We start from the raw sequence: 19,604 nt of genomic DNA, 5'->3' as shown, positions 1-19,604 counted from the left end.
TCGCCCACCCGGGTCACCGGCCATCTTGGCCATTTGACTACTAGTAAAATTACTACAACTACAAGTACTACTAATACTACTACAAGTACTACTACTACTACTACTTACTGCTTCTACTACTACAAGTACTTGCTACTACTAAAAGTCCTACTATTGCTACAAGTACTACATACATGCGTCTTTCCACTTTGCAAGAGTCAGCAGTCCCATTCAAAATTTCCGCAGGAATTTTTCTAGGTTTTAATAATCTTTTCTTTTTTTAAATCGCGTCAGGTGATTAAATGTTTTAATTGTAATTAATCACATGACTTCAATAATTAACTCACGATTAATCACAAATTTTATATGTTATAAATGTACAATATATTTTTTTAAAGTTTTCATACTCTTATTAACAGAAGTGGAAAAAGTGTAAAACTAATAGAAATAGTTCAAATGAATTTTGGACGTCTATAGCCGTCAATGGCAGCGAATGAGTTAAACTGCTCATCATTTTAATTATTGCATCACCCATGGCTTTAAGACCTTTGAAAAGGACTCCACCAGCTGTCGTAAGCCAGCCGCTAATACCATTGGGCTGCTGCCTTATTTTACCATTTGAATCAATGAAGCATCATTATTCAGCTTTTTTTTTTTGCATAGATTTCAGGATGGCATTGAGTTGAATTGTAGCAACAGAATATGATGGAAATATAAAGTAGGATACCAACTTGACCGATTCCAAAACAGTTAGCAGCAGTTGCAAGTCAGCCGGTCATCTTCCTGACAGCGACAATGTGTAGCTTGTCATTGCTGAATTTTTACAAATGAAATACAGTGGAACCTCTGAGTTTGAACGTCTCGGAACTCATACAATTCGGACTTCAACCCAAAAATCAGTAAAAAATGCTTCGGAGTTTGAACTCATTTTGGGAGTTTGAACACCTAAACAAAGCAAGCTAAATCGAACGTACCTTGAAAACGGGTAGCCGAGCGAAGCCCAGCAATGCCGAATGCTCACATTGCGGTAGTTGAGACGATGCACTTCTCATTTCCAGTCAGATCGTGAATACTCCCGAAGGTGCTCCATACTCGCGAGTGCATTTAGATTTTTCCACAACAATTTTCTTTGCCATGGGCCCAAAGAAAGACAACAATGCTAGTGGCAGCAAAGAAAAACATGCAGTGATGCGAACCACAGTGGAATCAGGAAGGAGATTATCGCGCCGTTGTAACTACTGTGACTACTTCTGTAAATACTGGCACGAGGGCCCCCCCTGAGCTGTTCAACAACGTGCCTGCCGTCAAACAACGCACACAAGGACCGCTTAGTAGTCTAACAATATGCCCAATGTAAAATACACAAACTCAGCAGTGAACTAAAGCAAGCATTAACATAGCATTTATCATCCACTGATGCCATCACACCACAACAAAAAAAGGTAAGGTTGTTTTTATTGTTTAAATACTGTACTGTAAATGTAAAAAACATAAATTAAAATAGGAATTTTCTGTTTTTGGAGCTTGGGAACGGATTAATTGCATTTACATTATTTCCTATGGGGAAAAATGTTTTGGAGGTTGAACAATTCAGACTTTGAACACTTCGCAGGAACGGATTATGTTCAAACTCCGAGGTACCACTGTGTATTAAAATACTTTAGCAGACTTTCAGTATCCAGTTGCAGACATAACACTATGCAAAAAAAACCTACAAAAAACTGCAATTTTAAGCATTTATTGAAATGAATTCTCCACTGTAAAAGTAGTCAACTGCTTCACAAGTCACAAATATGCCTCTTTTTTTTTTAATCATCTTACATCATAAAATTCAGTGAGTATTAAAAGGCACTGAATGTGTGTGCTCAATATATGTGATTATGAATAGACAATTCTGAACGGGAAAAAAAGTATTGTGTAATAAGCTAGTAGCGCATTGACATTACCACAGCTGCCTGACGTGAGAAATTGTGGGAGACAATCTCAGCTCAGGCCCTCCTGTGTAGAGTAAGCAATTTATCCCCTTTTCATAACCTCAAAACATGCATGATGGGTTAATGGAAATCTCTACATGTCTGTATGTGTTCTGCAACTGACTGGTGACCAGTCCAGAGTGTCCTGTACTCCACCTCTAAAGCTCCAACACAGTCAACTCTAGTAAGAACAAGTGGTATAGAAATGAATGAACGGATGTTAAGCTACCGGTTCCTCAAATAAACCTTTTGGTCGCCATTGGAAACCCCCCTGATGGCTTATACAATTGAATAACAGACATCATTGCATTTAAAAAAAAAAGTCAAAATAAAGTTTGATTAAGCAGGTGATATAGAAGGACAAGGTAACATTCTCTTATCGTATATGACGTATCCCATGTCCTTGACTAGATGCTACTAATCCTCAGTGGAACACAATGGACTGCATTACTTGTCTTGGTGTGTATAAATAGACAAAGCACATGCAACACAAAAACAAGACAATGTAATGAAATTTTAAAAACAATTATATATTGCACGTGAGATATTATGCATAGTTCTTAGTAAAATCAGACTTACTGATGGTTATTCCGGCATAAATAGAAGGACAAAGAGTAATTTTAAAAAAAAAATGAAAAGGAACAGTTAGTTCCTTATGAACAAGGTTTAGATATTCAAATGATCATAACACGATATGTGGACCCTGTTAAATCTCAACAATTTGAGGTAATGGACATTTCAACATACAAGTACAAAATACATTTCCATCCTACTATAATAATTAAGGTCATATTTAAAATATATGATCAAACATACCACAGATATTACTGCTTAAAACGTAAATTACACACAAGTAGTAGAATGTATACCTTATACACAGTGTGAAAGCAAATAGGACTTAATTTGAAGCACTTCTTGAGCCACTGATATGAGGGAGCTACTGTTCAAAAATTCAGCCACAATGTAGCAGATAATGATTCCAAGGCTCCTTTCATTTCTGATCTCCTTCTCTTCACTTTTCTCTCTCACCTGCCCTTAGTCATTTTTCCTATTTTTTCCCTGGAATGAATCCATCATATTGAAGGCTCCCAAGTAGTAACCGAGCAGAATGCCCATCTTCATAGGGAGGATACTGTGTGGAGGTAGCAAAAAAAAACAAGGAAAATTAGTCCAAGGTGGACATAATACAATTGTATTATTATTTGCACTTGTCTACATCATTCATTTCAAAGAAAGAAGACAAACTGTGATGTTAAACTTTCATAAAACGAAAATACTGTCATTTTATTGTATACAATATTTTGTGTGGACAGCATTAAAGTTGGAAGGCTCCAAATGAAAACCTCAGTGCAGACCTTGCACTTTGCATGTTTTCTCGACATCTGCATGGGATTTTTAAGCAGTCCAGAAAACGGATGGCTTGACATTATTTTGTTTGTTTGAGAATGTCTTTATTACTTAGCAGGCTACTTCCTGGTTAATGGAGGATACAGAACAGATGGGACGCCAATATGAAACTCTGGGTTGGGCGGTTTCAATGATATATTGACAAGTTAAAAAAAAAAAAAAACACGCTTATCCAGTTCATCACCAAAATAGATTGGAATATAATTGGTTGTTAAATTGTAATTGGTTGTTCCTTCATGCAGTAACATGCCTTGACAACGTTTTGTGGACATTGGTTTTCTGTTTATTTGTGTAAACCTGCTGTGTCCAATACTAGTTAATGTTTCACAAGTCATGTTGACTTCTGTGAAAAATAGGTCATTATAAAAACAAAGCTAGTGGTGACATTACTGTACTCTCATAGCAAAAATAAATAAATCAATAAATAAAATAAATTATTTTAAGATAACATCAGCATGTCAAATTTGGTTTCTCTTTCTTCAATCTAACAAGGAAGAAAATTACACCACTGAACCATCTGTGTATGCTGGCAATTTGCTTCATCTCTTTAAAAAAAATTATATATATATATGTTAAAGCAAATGTGATGACACTTCCCAAGGGTGCAGTTTTTCTGGTTCTGTAATTTCCAACATCAACGGTTATAATTTACTGTTTACATACAGTGGTGCTCCAAAGTTTGTGAACCTCTTGAGCAATTTGGACTTTCCAATTGTTTCAACCTGATTTTGTTGTTCAATCTGAACCATTACATGTTATATGAAATAACAGGTGTAGGTTTATCAATTCAATGCATTGTTTTATTTTTTTTAAATCAATTGTGTAGTCAAAACTTAATTAAAAAGAGTTTTGGGTAAATTCATGTAGGTGCAAAAGTAAGTGAACCCTGAGCTGCATTGCTTAAAACAAGCAGTCAGGTAGGATCAGGTGGGACAAATTGGTAGCTAAACTAACCACTGAAATGGACCATGAAATTGTGCATCACTGGCTGAAACAAAACCACAACACTTTAGTCTTACCCAGGTTAACCAATACAGGTCATTCATGCTGAGAGGAATAGAAATCTCCGGGAAGTGGGTAGTGACAGCACATCTGTCTGGGGAAAGCTATAAAGTCGTCTAAAAAAATGGAGCTTCATCATTCCACTGTGAAGCAGATCATCTGCAACTAGAGAACATTAAAAATTACTACAATCCTGCCTAGAAGTGGACGACCTTCTAAAATATCAGCAAGAACCACAAGAAAACTGATAATTCAGGTAAAAGACAACCTGTGCATCACATCGAGGGATTTGCAGACCATTTTTGCAGCATCGGGGACACATGTGCATGCTTCAACAATCAGAAGAAAAGTCAATCGACAAGGCTTTCGTGGAAGGCTTGCTAGGTAGAAGCCTCTGCTCACAAAAAAGATCAAAACTGCCCTTCTCAACTTTGCCAGCGAGTACCTGGACAAGACTGAAGCTTTTTGGCAGTCCCTTCTGTGGACAGATGAGTCCAAAATTTAACTGTTTGGTCACAACTAAAACAGTCATGTTTGGTGAAAAGTCAACACTGCATACAAGCAAAAGAACCTTCACCCTACAATAAAGCATGGGGGTGAGAATGTTAAGTTCTGGTCTTTTCATCCTCAGGACCTGGACAACGCCACATAATCCAGGGAATCATGAACTCCGAGGAATATTGTGAAAACCTGGATCATAACCTAAAGCCGTTCTTTGTGAAGTTACAGCCTGGTAGAAGAAAGATCATGCAACATGACAATAATCCAAAGCATTCCAGCAATACAACCAAGGTATGTCTGAAGAACAACAAGATTCATGTTCTGGATGTGCCCAGTTAAAATCCTGACTTAAATGCTTTCAAAATACTGTGGCGGGACCTGAAGCGGGCAGTTTATGCTAAACGCCCATCCAACCTCTCTCATCTGGCTGCATTTTGCAAGGAAGAATGGCAGAAATCCCCCAAAGTAGATGTGAAAGACTGAAAAGTCACTAAAGAAAGTGGATGAAGTTCTCATTGCAAAAGAAGGTGCAATGTCCGGCAATTTCTGTATGACTAAACATTTAATAAGGTTATTTTAATATTTCAAACAAAAAATCTGACCATGCCTGCAGGGTTCACAAACTTTTGAGCAGCAATGCACATCAATATGTACTTTTGGCAAGTTGAAAGAAGCCCATGGCAACTATAGCTTTTTAATTCCTTCTTATTTACTGGATTGGATCCAGTTCATTATGTTTTCCACCAGATCATTTATCAACTTCTGGACAAGGAAGCAATTTCATGTAACATTTGTTTCTAAAAAGAACTGCTTAATGGCTTACTGCACTCTAATCGAGCAAGTGAATGACAACATTTTGACTCTAAGGAATAGGTTTATGTGAGAATTTCATTATTTTTCATGTACAATTAATAGCTCTAAAAAATTATTTTGCCACTTGCTGTCGACTGAAGATGACATCACCTGCAACAACCAATCATGGTTAAACCTGCTGCCCAAACCCAGAAAACAGGTGAGCCGTGATTTGTCGTTACCTATTTCCTCAGCGCAGGTGATGTCATCTTCAGTCAACAGCACGTGGAAAAATGTGTTTTAAAAGTTATTAATTGTACATTAAAAACAATGACGTTATCAAATTAATTCTGGACAAAATATTAACTTTTACTTCTAAAAATGGCTCAATGAGTCAAGTAAAGAAAGCTGCTGCCTCCTCTGGCTGTAGAAGACTACTATTAGCGATATAAGAATGAGAATATATAAAACAAAGAAACAAACAACATTATACAAACAAGATGGAATTTGAAGGGCTAAAACATTTAAAAATATACTACGTCAGGGGTAAAGGATACATAAAAGAAGGAAGAAAAAAAAAAACCTAATCAACAAAAAAAAAATCTTAAAAATCAGACTATAATAAAAAAATAATAACAAGATGAAAGGACCAACGAAACAAACTTAGGGTTATAACATCATTCAGCTAGTGGGTCTCAGATCTGTCCACTTTTATCTGGAGGTTTGTGTTCCTGTGTGGTCATTATGTCTTTGTCTTCACCTTCAGGCAATCGTCTCTCTCTTTGCACTCCAGTATCTTGTCCAGGACCAGGTGTGCCTCGTTGTCTTGTCAGTCTGTTTGCATTTAGGCTGCGTTCACACTGCAGCTCAATTCTGATTTGTTCACACCCGACCTGGGCCTCTTTCGTATGTGGATATAAATCGGATTTGTATGCGATGCGTTTGCACTGTGAACGCTCATCCGCACGTATTCGATTCATACGTCATCAAAAGCCTGATTTGCGCTGCGCACGGGCGGGAGAGAGTGCTTGGAAGGGAGACTACCGACACTTCTGTGAACATATACAAAGCTGTTTTGCGTAACAGTGTTAAATTTTTATTTGTCTTTAATTTAATCACACTTGAAACATGAAGCATGTGAGGCGATAGTAGAAATTCAGGCCTGCAGACGGTTCATCACGAACGGCGATGATGTGACATCCTCTTCGGTAGACTTCTCAATTAAATAAAGAGGTCGAGGAGAGCCCCCTCATTTCCCCCAAATTACCTATTCTAACCTTGCTACTCTGGCGACATGAGATGAAAAAATAAGTCAGACGGATTTCTGTTGCTGCTTGTAAACAGCATGTTCAAAACTGACGCAAGAGGAAGCCGATGACAGCAGCCAACCAGGAGCGAGCGTGAAAACAGTCAGCCTATTTCACAAAGATTTTGGATTGATATAAGAACTTCGTTGTCAGTAAGAATTAATGACGTTCCACAAATTAAATCAAGTCATGTTATTTTTCTTTATGGCTTTTTTTTTTGTTTATATTGTTGCCATGTTCAGGCGTTGCATCCTCTACAAGTGTTTGTTTATAGAAATGTTAAATAAGTGAAGAAAAAAACAGCGTGAAAACAGTCCACCAACTAGGAGTGCGGGCGTTCGTGCAGCTGAATTTGCATAATTTGTGCAGGCAAGACTCATGAATCCAACTCCTAACACGTCCGTGCAACAAGTCCACCAGTCCACCAATCTGTAGCGTGCGTTGGCACAGTTACATTTGCATATGACAGTGCTACAAGTCGCTTGCCTCGGTGTCTTGGCTGGCGGGTCAATATTTACTTCCGTGAACACCGCAATGTGACGTCGTCGTTTTGGGTATACGCCACTCGACGTGTGCTCTTTGCGCATGCGAGTCGCATCACAGGCGCGTCGCGTTCACATTAGATGTCGCATTTGTTTTTGTAATGTAAACGGTACATAAATAGATGGGATTTAACAAAAAAATCCAAATTGGGCGTCACGCTCTGCAGTGTGAACGTAGCCTTAGTTCCTAGTTTCTGTTCATTGTCTTGTTCACGGTCATCTGAGGTGACGAGTCTGTTTCCCACGTTTCTTTGCTACTTTTTATTGCAGTTATTTTGTATTTTGCGTCATCGTTTTTTTGAGTCGGCTAGCGTGTACCTTTATCTGAGATTACACCCGCTTTTTTTCACTTATTCACTAGTGCATGTTCCATCTCCCTGCTGTATAATGAGCAACCCCAAATGTGACTGAATGAACCTTTGATCTGTGGGTTTGTGTCTGTCTATCAGGTTTCTTAGTTTTTAGGCTTTTATTTACTGTATCCTGTTATCCAGTACTGTGTGTGAAAATACTTTTTGCAAGCACCCAACTGTGATGTTTTTTTTTTCAAAACATAATTGGTATGGTAAAGTGAGACAGAAACTACAATCACTGCATAAATTATAGCTTTTTTTCTTCAAAACATATATTGTAGCTGTTAACAATGCCAACCTAACAGCTATCTAGCTGCATACAGAATTCAGCAGAGTGAATCCATGTATCACATATATTTCCACATTGTATACATTCAAACTTTACAGACATTACAATTGTCTGTTTGCAACACCTGAGAGCCCACCATCTACCAAATTGATCATCTTTAAATTACTGTTGACAGCGCTTTAATTAATTGTATCATTCCTGATACATTGCTGGCATTTGTAGCAGTGGTCACCAACAGGTGCCCTTCACATTAGTCAGTATGCAAGAAGCAGCTCTCAGAATCAAAAAGACTGGAAAACCTAATAATTCATCGTTTGTAGCGCCCACATGAAGGTCATTCCAAGGACATTGACACAATTATGAACAAAATTATCTAAATTAAAGAAAAATCACAGTTTTATTTGAATATGACCCAACAAAAGTGACCTGTTTTGTGCCCACTATTGCAGAACTGATGACTACATATGCAGGGTCATTTTCTCCCGCGTGCCCAAAAGTAAAAAAACAAAAACAAAAAAACTTCTTCTGTGGCTGTGCAGATTCTCCCAATGAATTAATTTATGCACCTTCATGAACTATACACACACTGGATTCTTTTTTGGGTGGCAATATACTTTGGCCAGAGACAGCCCAGTCACATTTGATTTGTAACAGGGTAAAAAGAGCCATAATTCAGATCTATAATTATTTTGTCAATAGGCCCTCATATGACACCATGGCAACATACGTTTTGAACAAACCCAATCACCTCATTTTAAAAACACTCTTCTGTAATAATTTCATAGATGGCAGCACAATGTACAAAACACAGATGTGTCTTAAAAAGTGACAGCGGGTTGTTGCTAGTTATTATGTTTGACCAGCTCCTAAATCCAAAGTCAAGTGACCTTAAATTCTTTACACATTGCACACTCCGAACTAGATACCATATTTAACTGGCTTGCAAGCACTTCCGTACATTGTTATTCATCCTCCAAGTTCCATTTAGTGACAAATCTGCACAATTTATAGCGACACGTAAAGCAACCGTCTGAACTTGCAAATATTGAGACTAATCCTAGATCAAATAGCAACACAGATGGTTTTCTTTTCATCGGACTTCATTTTTCATCTGGATGATGAAGGTGTATCAGGTTTATCCAATAACTCCAATGTAATTCAGTTAAGACAATTTAATGGCAGTGCATCAAAGGAAGTTTTTTCCGTAAGGTGTTGCTCATGGCAAAAACAATGCCTCCCTTCTAACAGTCTATGCTTGCAGCTTTTCAAAGACTGACATGCTCTGACTAACAATGACTTCCTTCAAAGTGAAGAAAGACAATAATGGTTAATACAACAACACATTATTGGAAGGCTGAATACAATGGCTTTTATGTGAAATTAACAGAGGTGACAGGCGAGGCACTACATCCATTTGTATGAGCTGTGTTCCAGAGAGGAAAGCTTTCTAATATAGAATAATGGCTCTGTCCTCAGACAAATGGACCAAATAAAGAAAACAAGAACAAGGCGAGAAGATAACTTGAGAAAGTGTTCTTATCAGATGCAATACAAGGGAAAAACTGAAATGAATTGACATTTAGTTAGGCAAGGCATGGTTATAAGAATATTTATTCTGACATTATGCATCTTAAAAACTGTGCTTGTATAAACATACACAGACGCGACATAGTAAATGTCAAGCAAAAAGCATTTATCTCCAAATTTTATGAGATTTCTTTTTTATCCCTGCTGATTATTTAGAGACAAAGTCATCCACTTTTGCTCACTAGCTTCACCTAATGTACAGGAATCCCACAGAGTAGCTATGAACCAATCAGAGGATGGAAAAATGCTGACATCACCTGACACCTAACTGGCTCTGTTCAAATGCATCTGAAATCTGATTGGTTTGGATGGCTGTACAAAAAAAAAGAAAACAAAACAATTGTGTCTGCCATTAGCAAGTAATCCCGAGTCTGGAGGCCCTGGGAAGTTCACATTGATATGGCAACACATAAAAGCAGAAATCTGATCGGACAATAAATAATTAATCCGCAAATGGATGGAAGCTGAGCTACCAAGGTTTAAGATCATAACACAAATGTAAATATAAGATGAAGCTAACCAAAGGAAAAAAAGAAGAAAAAAAGGAAAATAAATAAATAAATAAAATAAAAATAGCTACTTGGCATTACTTGCCTTCAGCAGCAAACAACTGAAATCAAGAATTTTCTATAACTGACTAGCCTAGTCTTTTACATCTCTGTGGAGATATTTTGACCCATTATTCCTTTGAGAATTGCTTTAGTTTGGCATTTAGCTGGTCATGCCAATAATTGCTTTATTTGCTTATCAGCTAAAACTGCATTTCGTAATGTACTTCATAATACATTTTATTTTTACTCAAATGTACTGCCTCTTGTACCTTGACTACTTGTGTTCATGTAAGAACGTAGTCAAAAATATGTACAACAGATTAAAACATTGAAAAATGTAAACAAGAACAGTAGGCCTACTTGTTTAACAGTTTAACGATTGGTCATGCCAACCGACACGCTTAATCCAACTGTTACACTTGGAGGTTGGGGAGGCGATTACGTCATTGAAATGTGTACGGAGCACAACATAATGTGGGTCAATCATTTTCATTAAGTGACCAAACCACACACCTTTGACCACAGAAAAATCTTTAGCAATAAATGCTCCCACCAAACAGGTGATTTGTATTGTGCTTATTTCAAGTGTTATGCTAAGCAGGGGTTTTCCTGTGTACAAAATTCCGGCGGCCACCTCCACCTTTTTTGCTCACCACCTCCAGCATAACTGACTGATAATGAATGAATGCTTGAACATGATATTGGAACTATTATTCTCATTATTGAAACAGGGAATTATTATATGTTGCCTGTAAAAAATGAAAGCGAGTCAGTTGAATTTACAGAATACATGCACGTCATGGCACATGGTCAGGATTAGGGATGTTCAATACCACTTTTTTCCCCGACTGATACGCAACTCTTGAGTAGTCACTGCTACTGATACCAAGAACCGATACTACTAGTAAATGAAGCCGGTATCGGTAGTTACCCATTATAGTAAGGGTGATACCACCTCTGCCTCAATTTGAGCCAGGAAAAACCCTGCTAGGTATGATCAATAAGCATACTCAAGATACTTTTTGCTGGTGCTACCTTATCGAGTCGCTCGACTTTTGTGTGTCCAGTAAATAGTATATCAAGATATGGACCTAGGAGAAGTTTGGTCATATTGCTTGTGTTTCAAACACTTGAAGATATTAAAGTATCTTTCAACAGATTTCAGTCGCTCATTGTTGTCCTCAACATCCTGGTGGAGATATGAATGAATCCATTGCTTATTCCAAATTTTGTTTCTCAACTCCTCCACTAGTTGCAGTGGACATGTTGCACATTTTACTGTGTCCCCGAGTGGCACTTTGAAGCTGGATACAGTTACTACTGCTGTGAGTGGGTGTACGCACAACAGTGATTGAATCTATATTGCCTTGCGAAGAAGGGCTTTTCGTGTGGAGGCACAAACATAGGGAATTGTGGTGTCAATGCAAAATGAATTATAAACACGTTGTTGTAACTTATGTATTGCATGTTTTAAAAGCAGCTGCATTGTTACTAAAAGTCCAAGTTTTGCTCATTCATTAATGAATAAATGTTTTATAATCAAATCACTTTTTTTCCTATTTCATTCCTTGGGGCATGGCAAAGATGGTTAAACATGAATAAAAGTGCTTGAGAATACTGTTGGTTATAGTGAACAGTACACGAGTACAATATATACATATATTACTTAAATTTATGTCTTAAATGGCTCCACCTTGTGATTGGATCGGTGACTGGTTTATATAAACTCGTTAATTAGTGATCGGCCCCCAAAAATCCTGATTGTGTAAACTAACCCTACTTTTAAGGGTAAACATGCCTGTGTGAAGGTGTTCACATTTTTACCTCGGATGTCAATTTAATTTCTGTGGCTAGCTTGACTATTCACATCATTGGAAACACATTTTAAATGATCTGTGCAGCAAGTACACGAGGCAGCTACCAGTTTAACTAGTGCATAATCTGCTTTCAGAGATCATTCAAGTATAACAAAGCATAATTAATGACAGTATTTTTCTGAGGATTGTCAGAAGGAATTTTCCTTCTCATTCACTTCTTTGTTGAAGATGATAAAATAATTAAGAATGTAAAAGGGTGGCAATTTCTTGTGCAACAGTGTCATATCCCTGTCCAGAATGTGTTTTTGAGTCTTGTTTGATGTCTTAACCTGAATCTCTTCGGTCCTGCAGAAAGTCTTTACAAATTGAGCGTTTCCAACAACAAAGCACAACTACAGAACAACATAACAAAAAAAAAAAAGGTTTCAAATGTAAGTGGAAATGCATCTTACTGTATTTTGCGCCTAAAAGGTAGCTAGACTTACTGTTCAACACAAATTTTTTAACAATTTTCAGAGGCTCCATTTACTTTGACAACTGCACACAAGTTCATTATTAGGGCACACAGAGTACAACAAAGCAAGTTTTCTCCTAATGTCAAAATGTATGCACTGCAATGCTCAAAGACAAGCTATTAATTAGTGTTCCCTCTGAAGATGAAGTCTATTTCTGGTTAGGTAGAATATATTATATGAAAATGTAATTTGACTTTTCAGAAAGAGTGAAGTATTGAGTCGTATTGTGCATTAAAACGTACACTTTAAAGATGCTACATTTTTATATTCCAGACATTCATTTTGAAGTGTTCCAATACAGAAAACAGGGTTGCTGAGAACACGTGTCACATATCCACTGACAAATGACCAAAGCCTGAGCAGCCTTTTACAAGATATGAGGAGATAATCCATCATCACATCATACTAGATTGGTTAGTAAGTAATCTTGAATGTCTCCTAATGCATTCTGCATTGCAGGCTGCGGTCTGTGTGGTCTAACGGCACTGAAAATCCCAGGTATAAGCCAAGAAGTGAGGTCACCTTCCATTGTAGAACACTAAAGAGGATGTTATAAGAGGATGAGTGTTGCGAATGAAGGATAAAAAAGAGACAGTAACAAAAAATGGACAGCACAAATGGCCATTACTGTATCTCTAGATTTAGAAATGCTATAATGACCACACTTAAATGACAAATTTCCGAAAGGAAAAATTAATTTCTAAAAATAAATAAAACAAAAACTGTTTATAAAATGTAAACAAAAAACCCCCAATAAGGTCTCATATTTGTGTCTTTTCAATAGCATGCGGCTAGTTCCTGGTCTATAAGAGTTGTTATTGTGGGAGATTGTCACTCAAATATGCATTTTAAATTGAAATGATCCACATGAAATCCCCAAAATACAAGACTATGAAAACATTGGCTAATTTGGATCACAAGCAGATAACTTTAGTCTCCCGTTTATGTTACGCACATCTTAGCATAACAGTGTGATGTACTTTCTAATGTGTGGCAGAAGCCCACAGTTGAAATACAACAGTTGGTAAAATTTGAAAAATTCTAAATAGTTACATTCTGACAAGTAATCAGGCAATTGTGTATAGTATACAGAAAAGTTGTGCCCAAGCAAAAAAACAAACAAAAAAGTATTGAAAAAATAGAAAAAGTGCAAATCTATACTACAGTCATATTTCCAAAACAAAAAACATGTCTGTGGTAGCTTTTTTAGTTATAAAGCAAAAAATGACCACTGCACTGAATTGGCTGCTCTGTAACCCCTTTCTGTTCATCATGAGCAGAACAATTTCATATATAGGGCCACCATTACCTCACCAATTATAGCTCCACAATGTGTGGTGGTGGACCCTAATACGTTCAATGAGTCATCCATTATCATGGCCGAAACCAGCTGAGGTCAGAACCGTGATAATTTTTATTCCTTTTGAGGTTCATCTTATAGGTGTGTGTGTGTAAATGGACTGCATGATGCGCTAAAAGTGATGTGGTCTTAACAGTCCAGAGAGAATAATAGTCGTGTGTTTTAATGGATGGATTTGTACTCTTAGAACTAAGCTACAGTCTACCTTGTGTTCAAATGCCAGATTTTGTGGTGTAAAAAAAAAAAATAATAATAATAAAAATAAAAAAGATAAATCATCTAAACGTTTTCTCCCTCTAATGAGACCAGAAATCTGCAAAACTCTATTAAAAGACACCACATTAGATGTACGGAGGCTTCTTCCGATGCCTCTGCTAAAATAGCACTAAGACTAAATTTCCTTCGCCAATCAGATTTCAAATTAACGTCCATGCGTCAGTCCAAACCATGTCTATAGCGATCTGTGCACATTAATACAGCATATCTGGTGATAATTGTGTGTTTTAATATATATATATATATATATATATATATATATATATATATATATATATATATATATATATATATATATATATATATATATATATATTCATTCTATCACAGTCTGGATAGGTAGAGGAATTGAGATTCTGTAGGAATATTCAAAAGATGTTGTCAAGTTGAAACGTGAGTCAGATAGGATGATGATTATGAAGCTAGAAATTCAAGGTGTGACAGTGAATTTTGTCAGGAGGTAATGTTCCTCTGGTGGGATGAGAGTTGAAGTTTTGGAGTGAGTTGGAGGAGGTTGTAGAGGCAGGGTAGAGAGTGATGATTGGAGCAAAACTTTCAAGGATATATTGGAGAAGGGAAAAGAGATGATGATGTGGTGATGGGCAGATTTGGTGTAAATGAGAAGAATTTGGAACGACAGATAGTGGTGTATTTTGCAAAGACAAAGAAAAAAAGTAATCAAAAGAGTAAGGAGATCGCGTGACATGCGCAGATGGACTATATTCTATCATTTAAATGTATGTACAGTATATGAAGCGACCCAAGAGCAATTGGAGATTGTAAGGTAATGACATGAAAGAAAGTAGCCAGACAAAATCTGATGGTAATGTGTAAGATGACTCCGGGGGTGAACAAAAAGGAAAAGAGTGAAGACAGTGCCCAAAATCAGATGTATGCACGAAACTGAAAATACAAACACACAACTCAAGCAGAACTATATTACAACTAGCAAAATGTTATTTCTATTGTGCCCTTTTATACACACACTGATTAAATTGACTTTTCTGGAAAAACACGAGAAAAGATTTTTGCCCATTTCATATTAGTTGGTTAAATTACTGCTGGTACTTTTTGTCTCTTTTTTTTTTCATTTTTATTCGATTTAACAAAAAAAGTGTGTTTTTTCTTCCCCATTTTTATTTTTATTTTTAGTTTGTTGCTGCCAACTATAATAACCTTGCTTCATTTAAATATTAAGGCTAAGTTCACACTGCAGGAGGTGATTGCCAATTCAGATTTTATGTCTAATTAAATATTTTTTAATTATGTAGTTGTTCACATTACAAAAACAAGTGACATCAAATGTGAACGAAATGCATCTGTGAAGGGACACGCATGGTCACAACCTCAAGTGGCAAGCATGCGCACAGAACGTCGCGCAGTGTTTACCAAAGTAAATATGGTCCCTCATGGAGGGGCTCACCTCATTTCTCTATTTGCACCTTCCTAGGTCCTCACTCCCTGCTCCTTTGCTTGCAAGCACGAGAACATGAGGAGACTGACACGGGAGCAAGTAGAAATTATTTGGGTAACTGAGGCGACACTCCGCAATCTCCTCATTTCACGGAGACGTCACGACATTGACGGGCATAACAAATGTACAGTCTGTGTGGCTGAATTAACTATTACTATCATTAAAAATGTACAATGTCCAAATCTGAATTGACTCGGTGCAATGTGAACAAAGCCTAAATTTGACTTATCTGATAATCGTTCAGTTCTTTTTTTCTGCTTTGCAATTACTAAATGTCAACAAACTGATTTGTACAAATGCTAGGTGGTTCATCTTTCAAGGCATGATCGCCTTTGTTGGTAGAACAACGTACTTGGAAAATATCACAAAGGAAATATAGATCTGCAAAAGAATGAAAGTTGTATACTTATGTAAAATTTAGTAAAAAGAATAGACACTAACTTCTTGAGCGCAGCAATGATGTACATGCTCTTGGGCAACAGGAGAAAGACCTGGTCCGTGAGGACAGCCTGGATGATCTTCTTGGCAGCATAATTCTGATCAAGAATTGGGAGCAGTCTTGGCCATCTGTTGAAGACAAGACGACATGTTAAAAAAAGCAATCATCTGTAGCAGTTTGTCTTTATTTGCAGTAGTTAAGCAACCACTCAATGAATGACAATGATGCATTGTCTAGTGTCTACTATGAAATGTGATCATTCCATTCATTCTAATAAATCAGTCTATGCCCGAAAGTAGAAAAAAAATTGTTTGGGGGCGGACAATAAACCGTAAACAATATTGTGGTGCTCAATATTTTCATGAGAGGTTTTTGTTAACACTTTTAAATACAAAAACTGACACATCCAAGTGATGTTTCATAGGCCAAAGAAAACATATTCATTATCCTGGCCAAGAGTTTTGACTTGTGATTAATTATTTTTAGCAACACTGTACAAATACTAAAAGCTATCCCTCAAACATTTTCACTGTTGAACTGGGGGATTTTTCCCCCTACCTTTTTCAGAACCTGTGTGTATCAAACAAAAAACTGAAATTGACAATCCAGATGCTACCATAAAGCATGATTTGGGGGCTTCTGTACAATTTTGACACATCTTCCAACACCTACGTCATCTTAAACCAGGTATTTTAACTTGAGGGCAGGTAAAGCCAGACAGTCTTTCATATGTCGAATGCACTAAACATCAGCACAGACACCTAGGGCAGTTTTAAAATTTGTGTTTACAGATTTAGGATTCTGTCTTGTATATGAAGCTCTGTGTTAAAGTCCACAAATCATCTGCATTTTATTTTCCATCAAGAGGAACTGGGACCTTCAGAATCAATAGTAATACCAAATAATCAATCTGTATTGTAAAATAGAGGGGTTATGCTATAATTTCATACAGGCAACGAAAGTGGAAGATGAAAAGCAGTTTGCAATGTTACGTTAGAATAGTCATGACAGTATGACAGATTGGCTGTTGACTGCAGTGAAAAAGTGTTGATGAATTCAAGAAGACGGAAGAAAAAAACATGACAACAGGAATGTAACAAAAAATGATAGTTAGCTACCTAGCGCCACGTCCCTTTCTGGTCTACTTTTTGCTGCCTCATCTAGTCGTGAATATGTTTCGTGCAAACCCCTTAGTTAATGATTTGGTGGGGATTCCATGTTTAGCATTTGGCCCTGGCTGATGCAAGAGCCTTTGTTCTTTTTGTCATGTCACATCACCTTCAGTTGAAACATTATTATTTATTTTTTTTACAAATAAATGTCAAAACTATTATTTGTGTCTTTGTGATCCAATTCCTGAACATAACAACAATATTGTACCTCAGCTTTATTTCACCAAGTTCTTTCTGCATAGTAGGCCAACTTACTACACATTTTAAACCAAATTAATATTGTCTACAATATTTCTATACAATAATGCTTCTGTATCGTTTGCTTCTGCGTCAAATATATCACATAACAATGATAGCATGATTCAATGTCTCGACAAGACCTATAACGTCATAATTTCTTCCTAAATTTTATACTTTGAAAAAATTAGTTAGCATTAAATGGTATATCCGTTATCAATTCATACAACACGTGCAAAAGCTAGAGCCGTTTGATACCACAATTTTTCAGACAGATATGAGTACTTAACTTTTACCAATACCACTAGTACTTTTAATACACAAAACAACAACCAAAGACAGATCACGTTACAGAAAGACTCACACATCCCTATATAGCAGGTTTCCTTAAAATTGCATGAAATTAATAGCAATTCTCCAGTCTCCTAATTTCTGATCAAATAACAGTTGTGAGTACTGATACCTTGAAATGAGGCCAGGTTTTGCACAAAACCAATATCTTATCCCATCCCTATGCAAAACACTTGAGCATATGCAATGTTGACTATAAAAGTCAAATGATCAGCAACTACACTAAGCTCTACAACCTCAATGCTCAAACTCACCATGCAAAAGTTATATACTCAATAATATTGATCATAATTGTGATTTATAGAGGTTTACAATCCATGTTGTGGCCAGTGTATGAAGTGAAAGTGTACCTAATAATGTGTGGTTGAACAGTGTAGATGACGATGAAAGAAGAACATGTTTACATTACATTATTGAGATCCTACGAAAACACCTACTTAGTTTGACATCCGTCGAACATTCCGGTATTAATGAAGTATGGGCAAACAATGGTGGTCTTGATGCCATCTTTCCCAGTTGCCAGGAGTTCCAGACCCACGGATTCTGCAAAACCTACTGCTGCAAACTTGCTGGCACAGTAGTCTGCAAGAGATGCATGATTCAACAAGAAACACAAGTCAGATAATGCAAAATAAATAAAATCCTAACTTGCAGAGTAGACAATTGTGAATTGTTTCTTTGGTTGTTTGCATCCCCACAGCCTAAAGAAGCTTTTATATTAGGCCTACAGTATAAAAGAACATTCTCCTAACACAAAGAGCTCTGATATTCCCCACCTATAATAAGTATAAGTAATTTAAAAAAATATATATATATCACGATCTTTAGTGGCTATAATTCAGCAAATCTTTCTTTTAGCTTATTTGATGGTCGTCAAATTCTTATTTTTGTGTGCATAGTTGGTTAAATATCTTAAAATGCTGCAACAAAATTCCACTATCCAAAGAAATTCAAGAACAGATATGAAATAAATTGATTGACATCTATCAATCTGGAAAGAATTAAAAAGTCATTCCTTAAGCTTTAGGACTCAAGCAAATCACAGTGTGGGCCATTATCCACAGGGTATGGAGAAAACATGAAAATTGGTGTACCTTCCCAGGAGGGACTGGCCTACAGAAATTACCCTAAAAGCACAACAACGACTCATCCATGAGGTCACAAAGGAACCAAGACAACATCTGAAAAACTTCAGACCTCCCTCTCCTGGGCAAAATGACATACATGGCAGAGTTCCAAAGCAAAAACCACCTCTGACCAAAAAGAGCATGAAGGCTCATCTTTGGATGTTAAAACAGCTGAATGATTCTCAAGACTTTTGGGAGAATATTCTTTGGTCTGACCACACTAAAGTTAATCTCGTCACATCTGGCCTATATGTACCACAGCATTTCAAAAAACGAGCATCATAGCAACAGGCAAACATGATGGTGGTAGTGTAATGGGCCAAGGCTGCTTTGCTACTGAAGGACCTGGATGACTTGCTGTGATTGATGGAACCATGAATTCTGCTCTTAATCAGAAAACCCTGAGGGAGAATGTTTGGCCATCAATTTGTGACCTCAACGTGAAGCACATTTGGGTTCTGCAGTTGAAATAAACCACAAGTCAACTCCTGAATGGTTTCATACACTACTCTACACACACACTTTGGAGAAGCCAATGTCCGATGATTGAAAA

The 19,604-nt window shown here is 36.9% G+C and overlaps 1 protein-coding gene across 2 annotated transcripts in view; it reads right to left on the bottom strand.

Annotated features, from left to right (window-relative positions):
- Window positions 1-1,701: 1,701 nt before the first annotated feature.
- The window catches only part of LOC144044490 (epidermal retinol dehydrogenase 2-like), a 23,517-nt gene continuing 5,614 nt past the window's right edge, over window positions 1,702-19,604 (bottom strand). The window contains exons 5-7 of one of the 2 annotated variants that reach the window (XM_077558937.1): window positions 18,362-18,506; window positions 16,167-16,292; window positions 1,702-3,084 (exon numbers count right to left, since the gene is read on the bottom strand). In XM_077558937.1, the coding sequence (XP_077415063.1) occupies window positions 2,988-3,084; window positions 16,167-16,292; window positions 18,362-18,506 (368 nt within the window). In that variant the 3' untranslated portion in view covers window positions 1,702-2,987. Of the gene's footprint in view, window positions 3,085-12,870; window positions 13,154-16,166; window positions 16,293-18,361; window positions 18,507-19,604 lie in introns of those variants that run through there. The other variant, XM_077558936.1, reaches the window with a different exon arrangement.

The sequence above is a fragment of the Vanacampus margaritifer genome, chromosome 2, assembly GCF_051991255.1.
Source record: "Vanacampus margaritifer isolate UIUO_Vmar chromosome 2, RoL_Vmar_1.0, whole genome shotgun sequence".
NCBI classification, from domain to species: Eukaryota; Metazoa; Chordata; class Actinopteri; order Syngnathiformes; family Syngnathidae; genus Vanacampus; species Vanacampus margaritifer.
The sequence above is the reverse complement of the archived record's forward strand: the minus strand, read 5'-3'. Positions and strand labels throughout refer to the sequence as shown.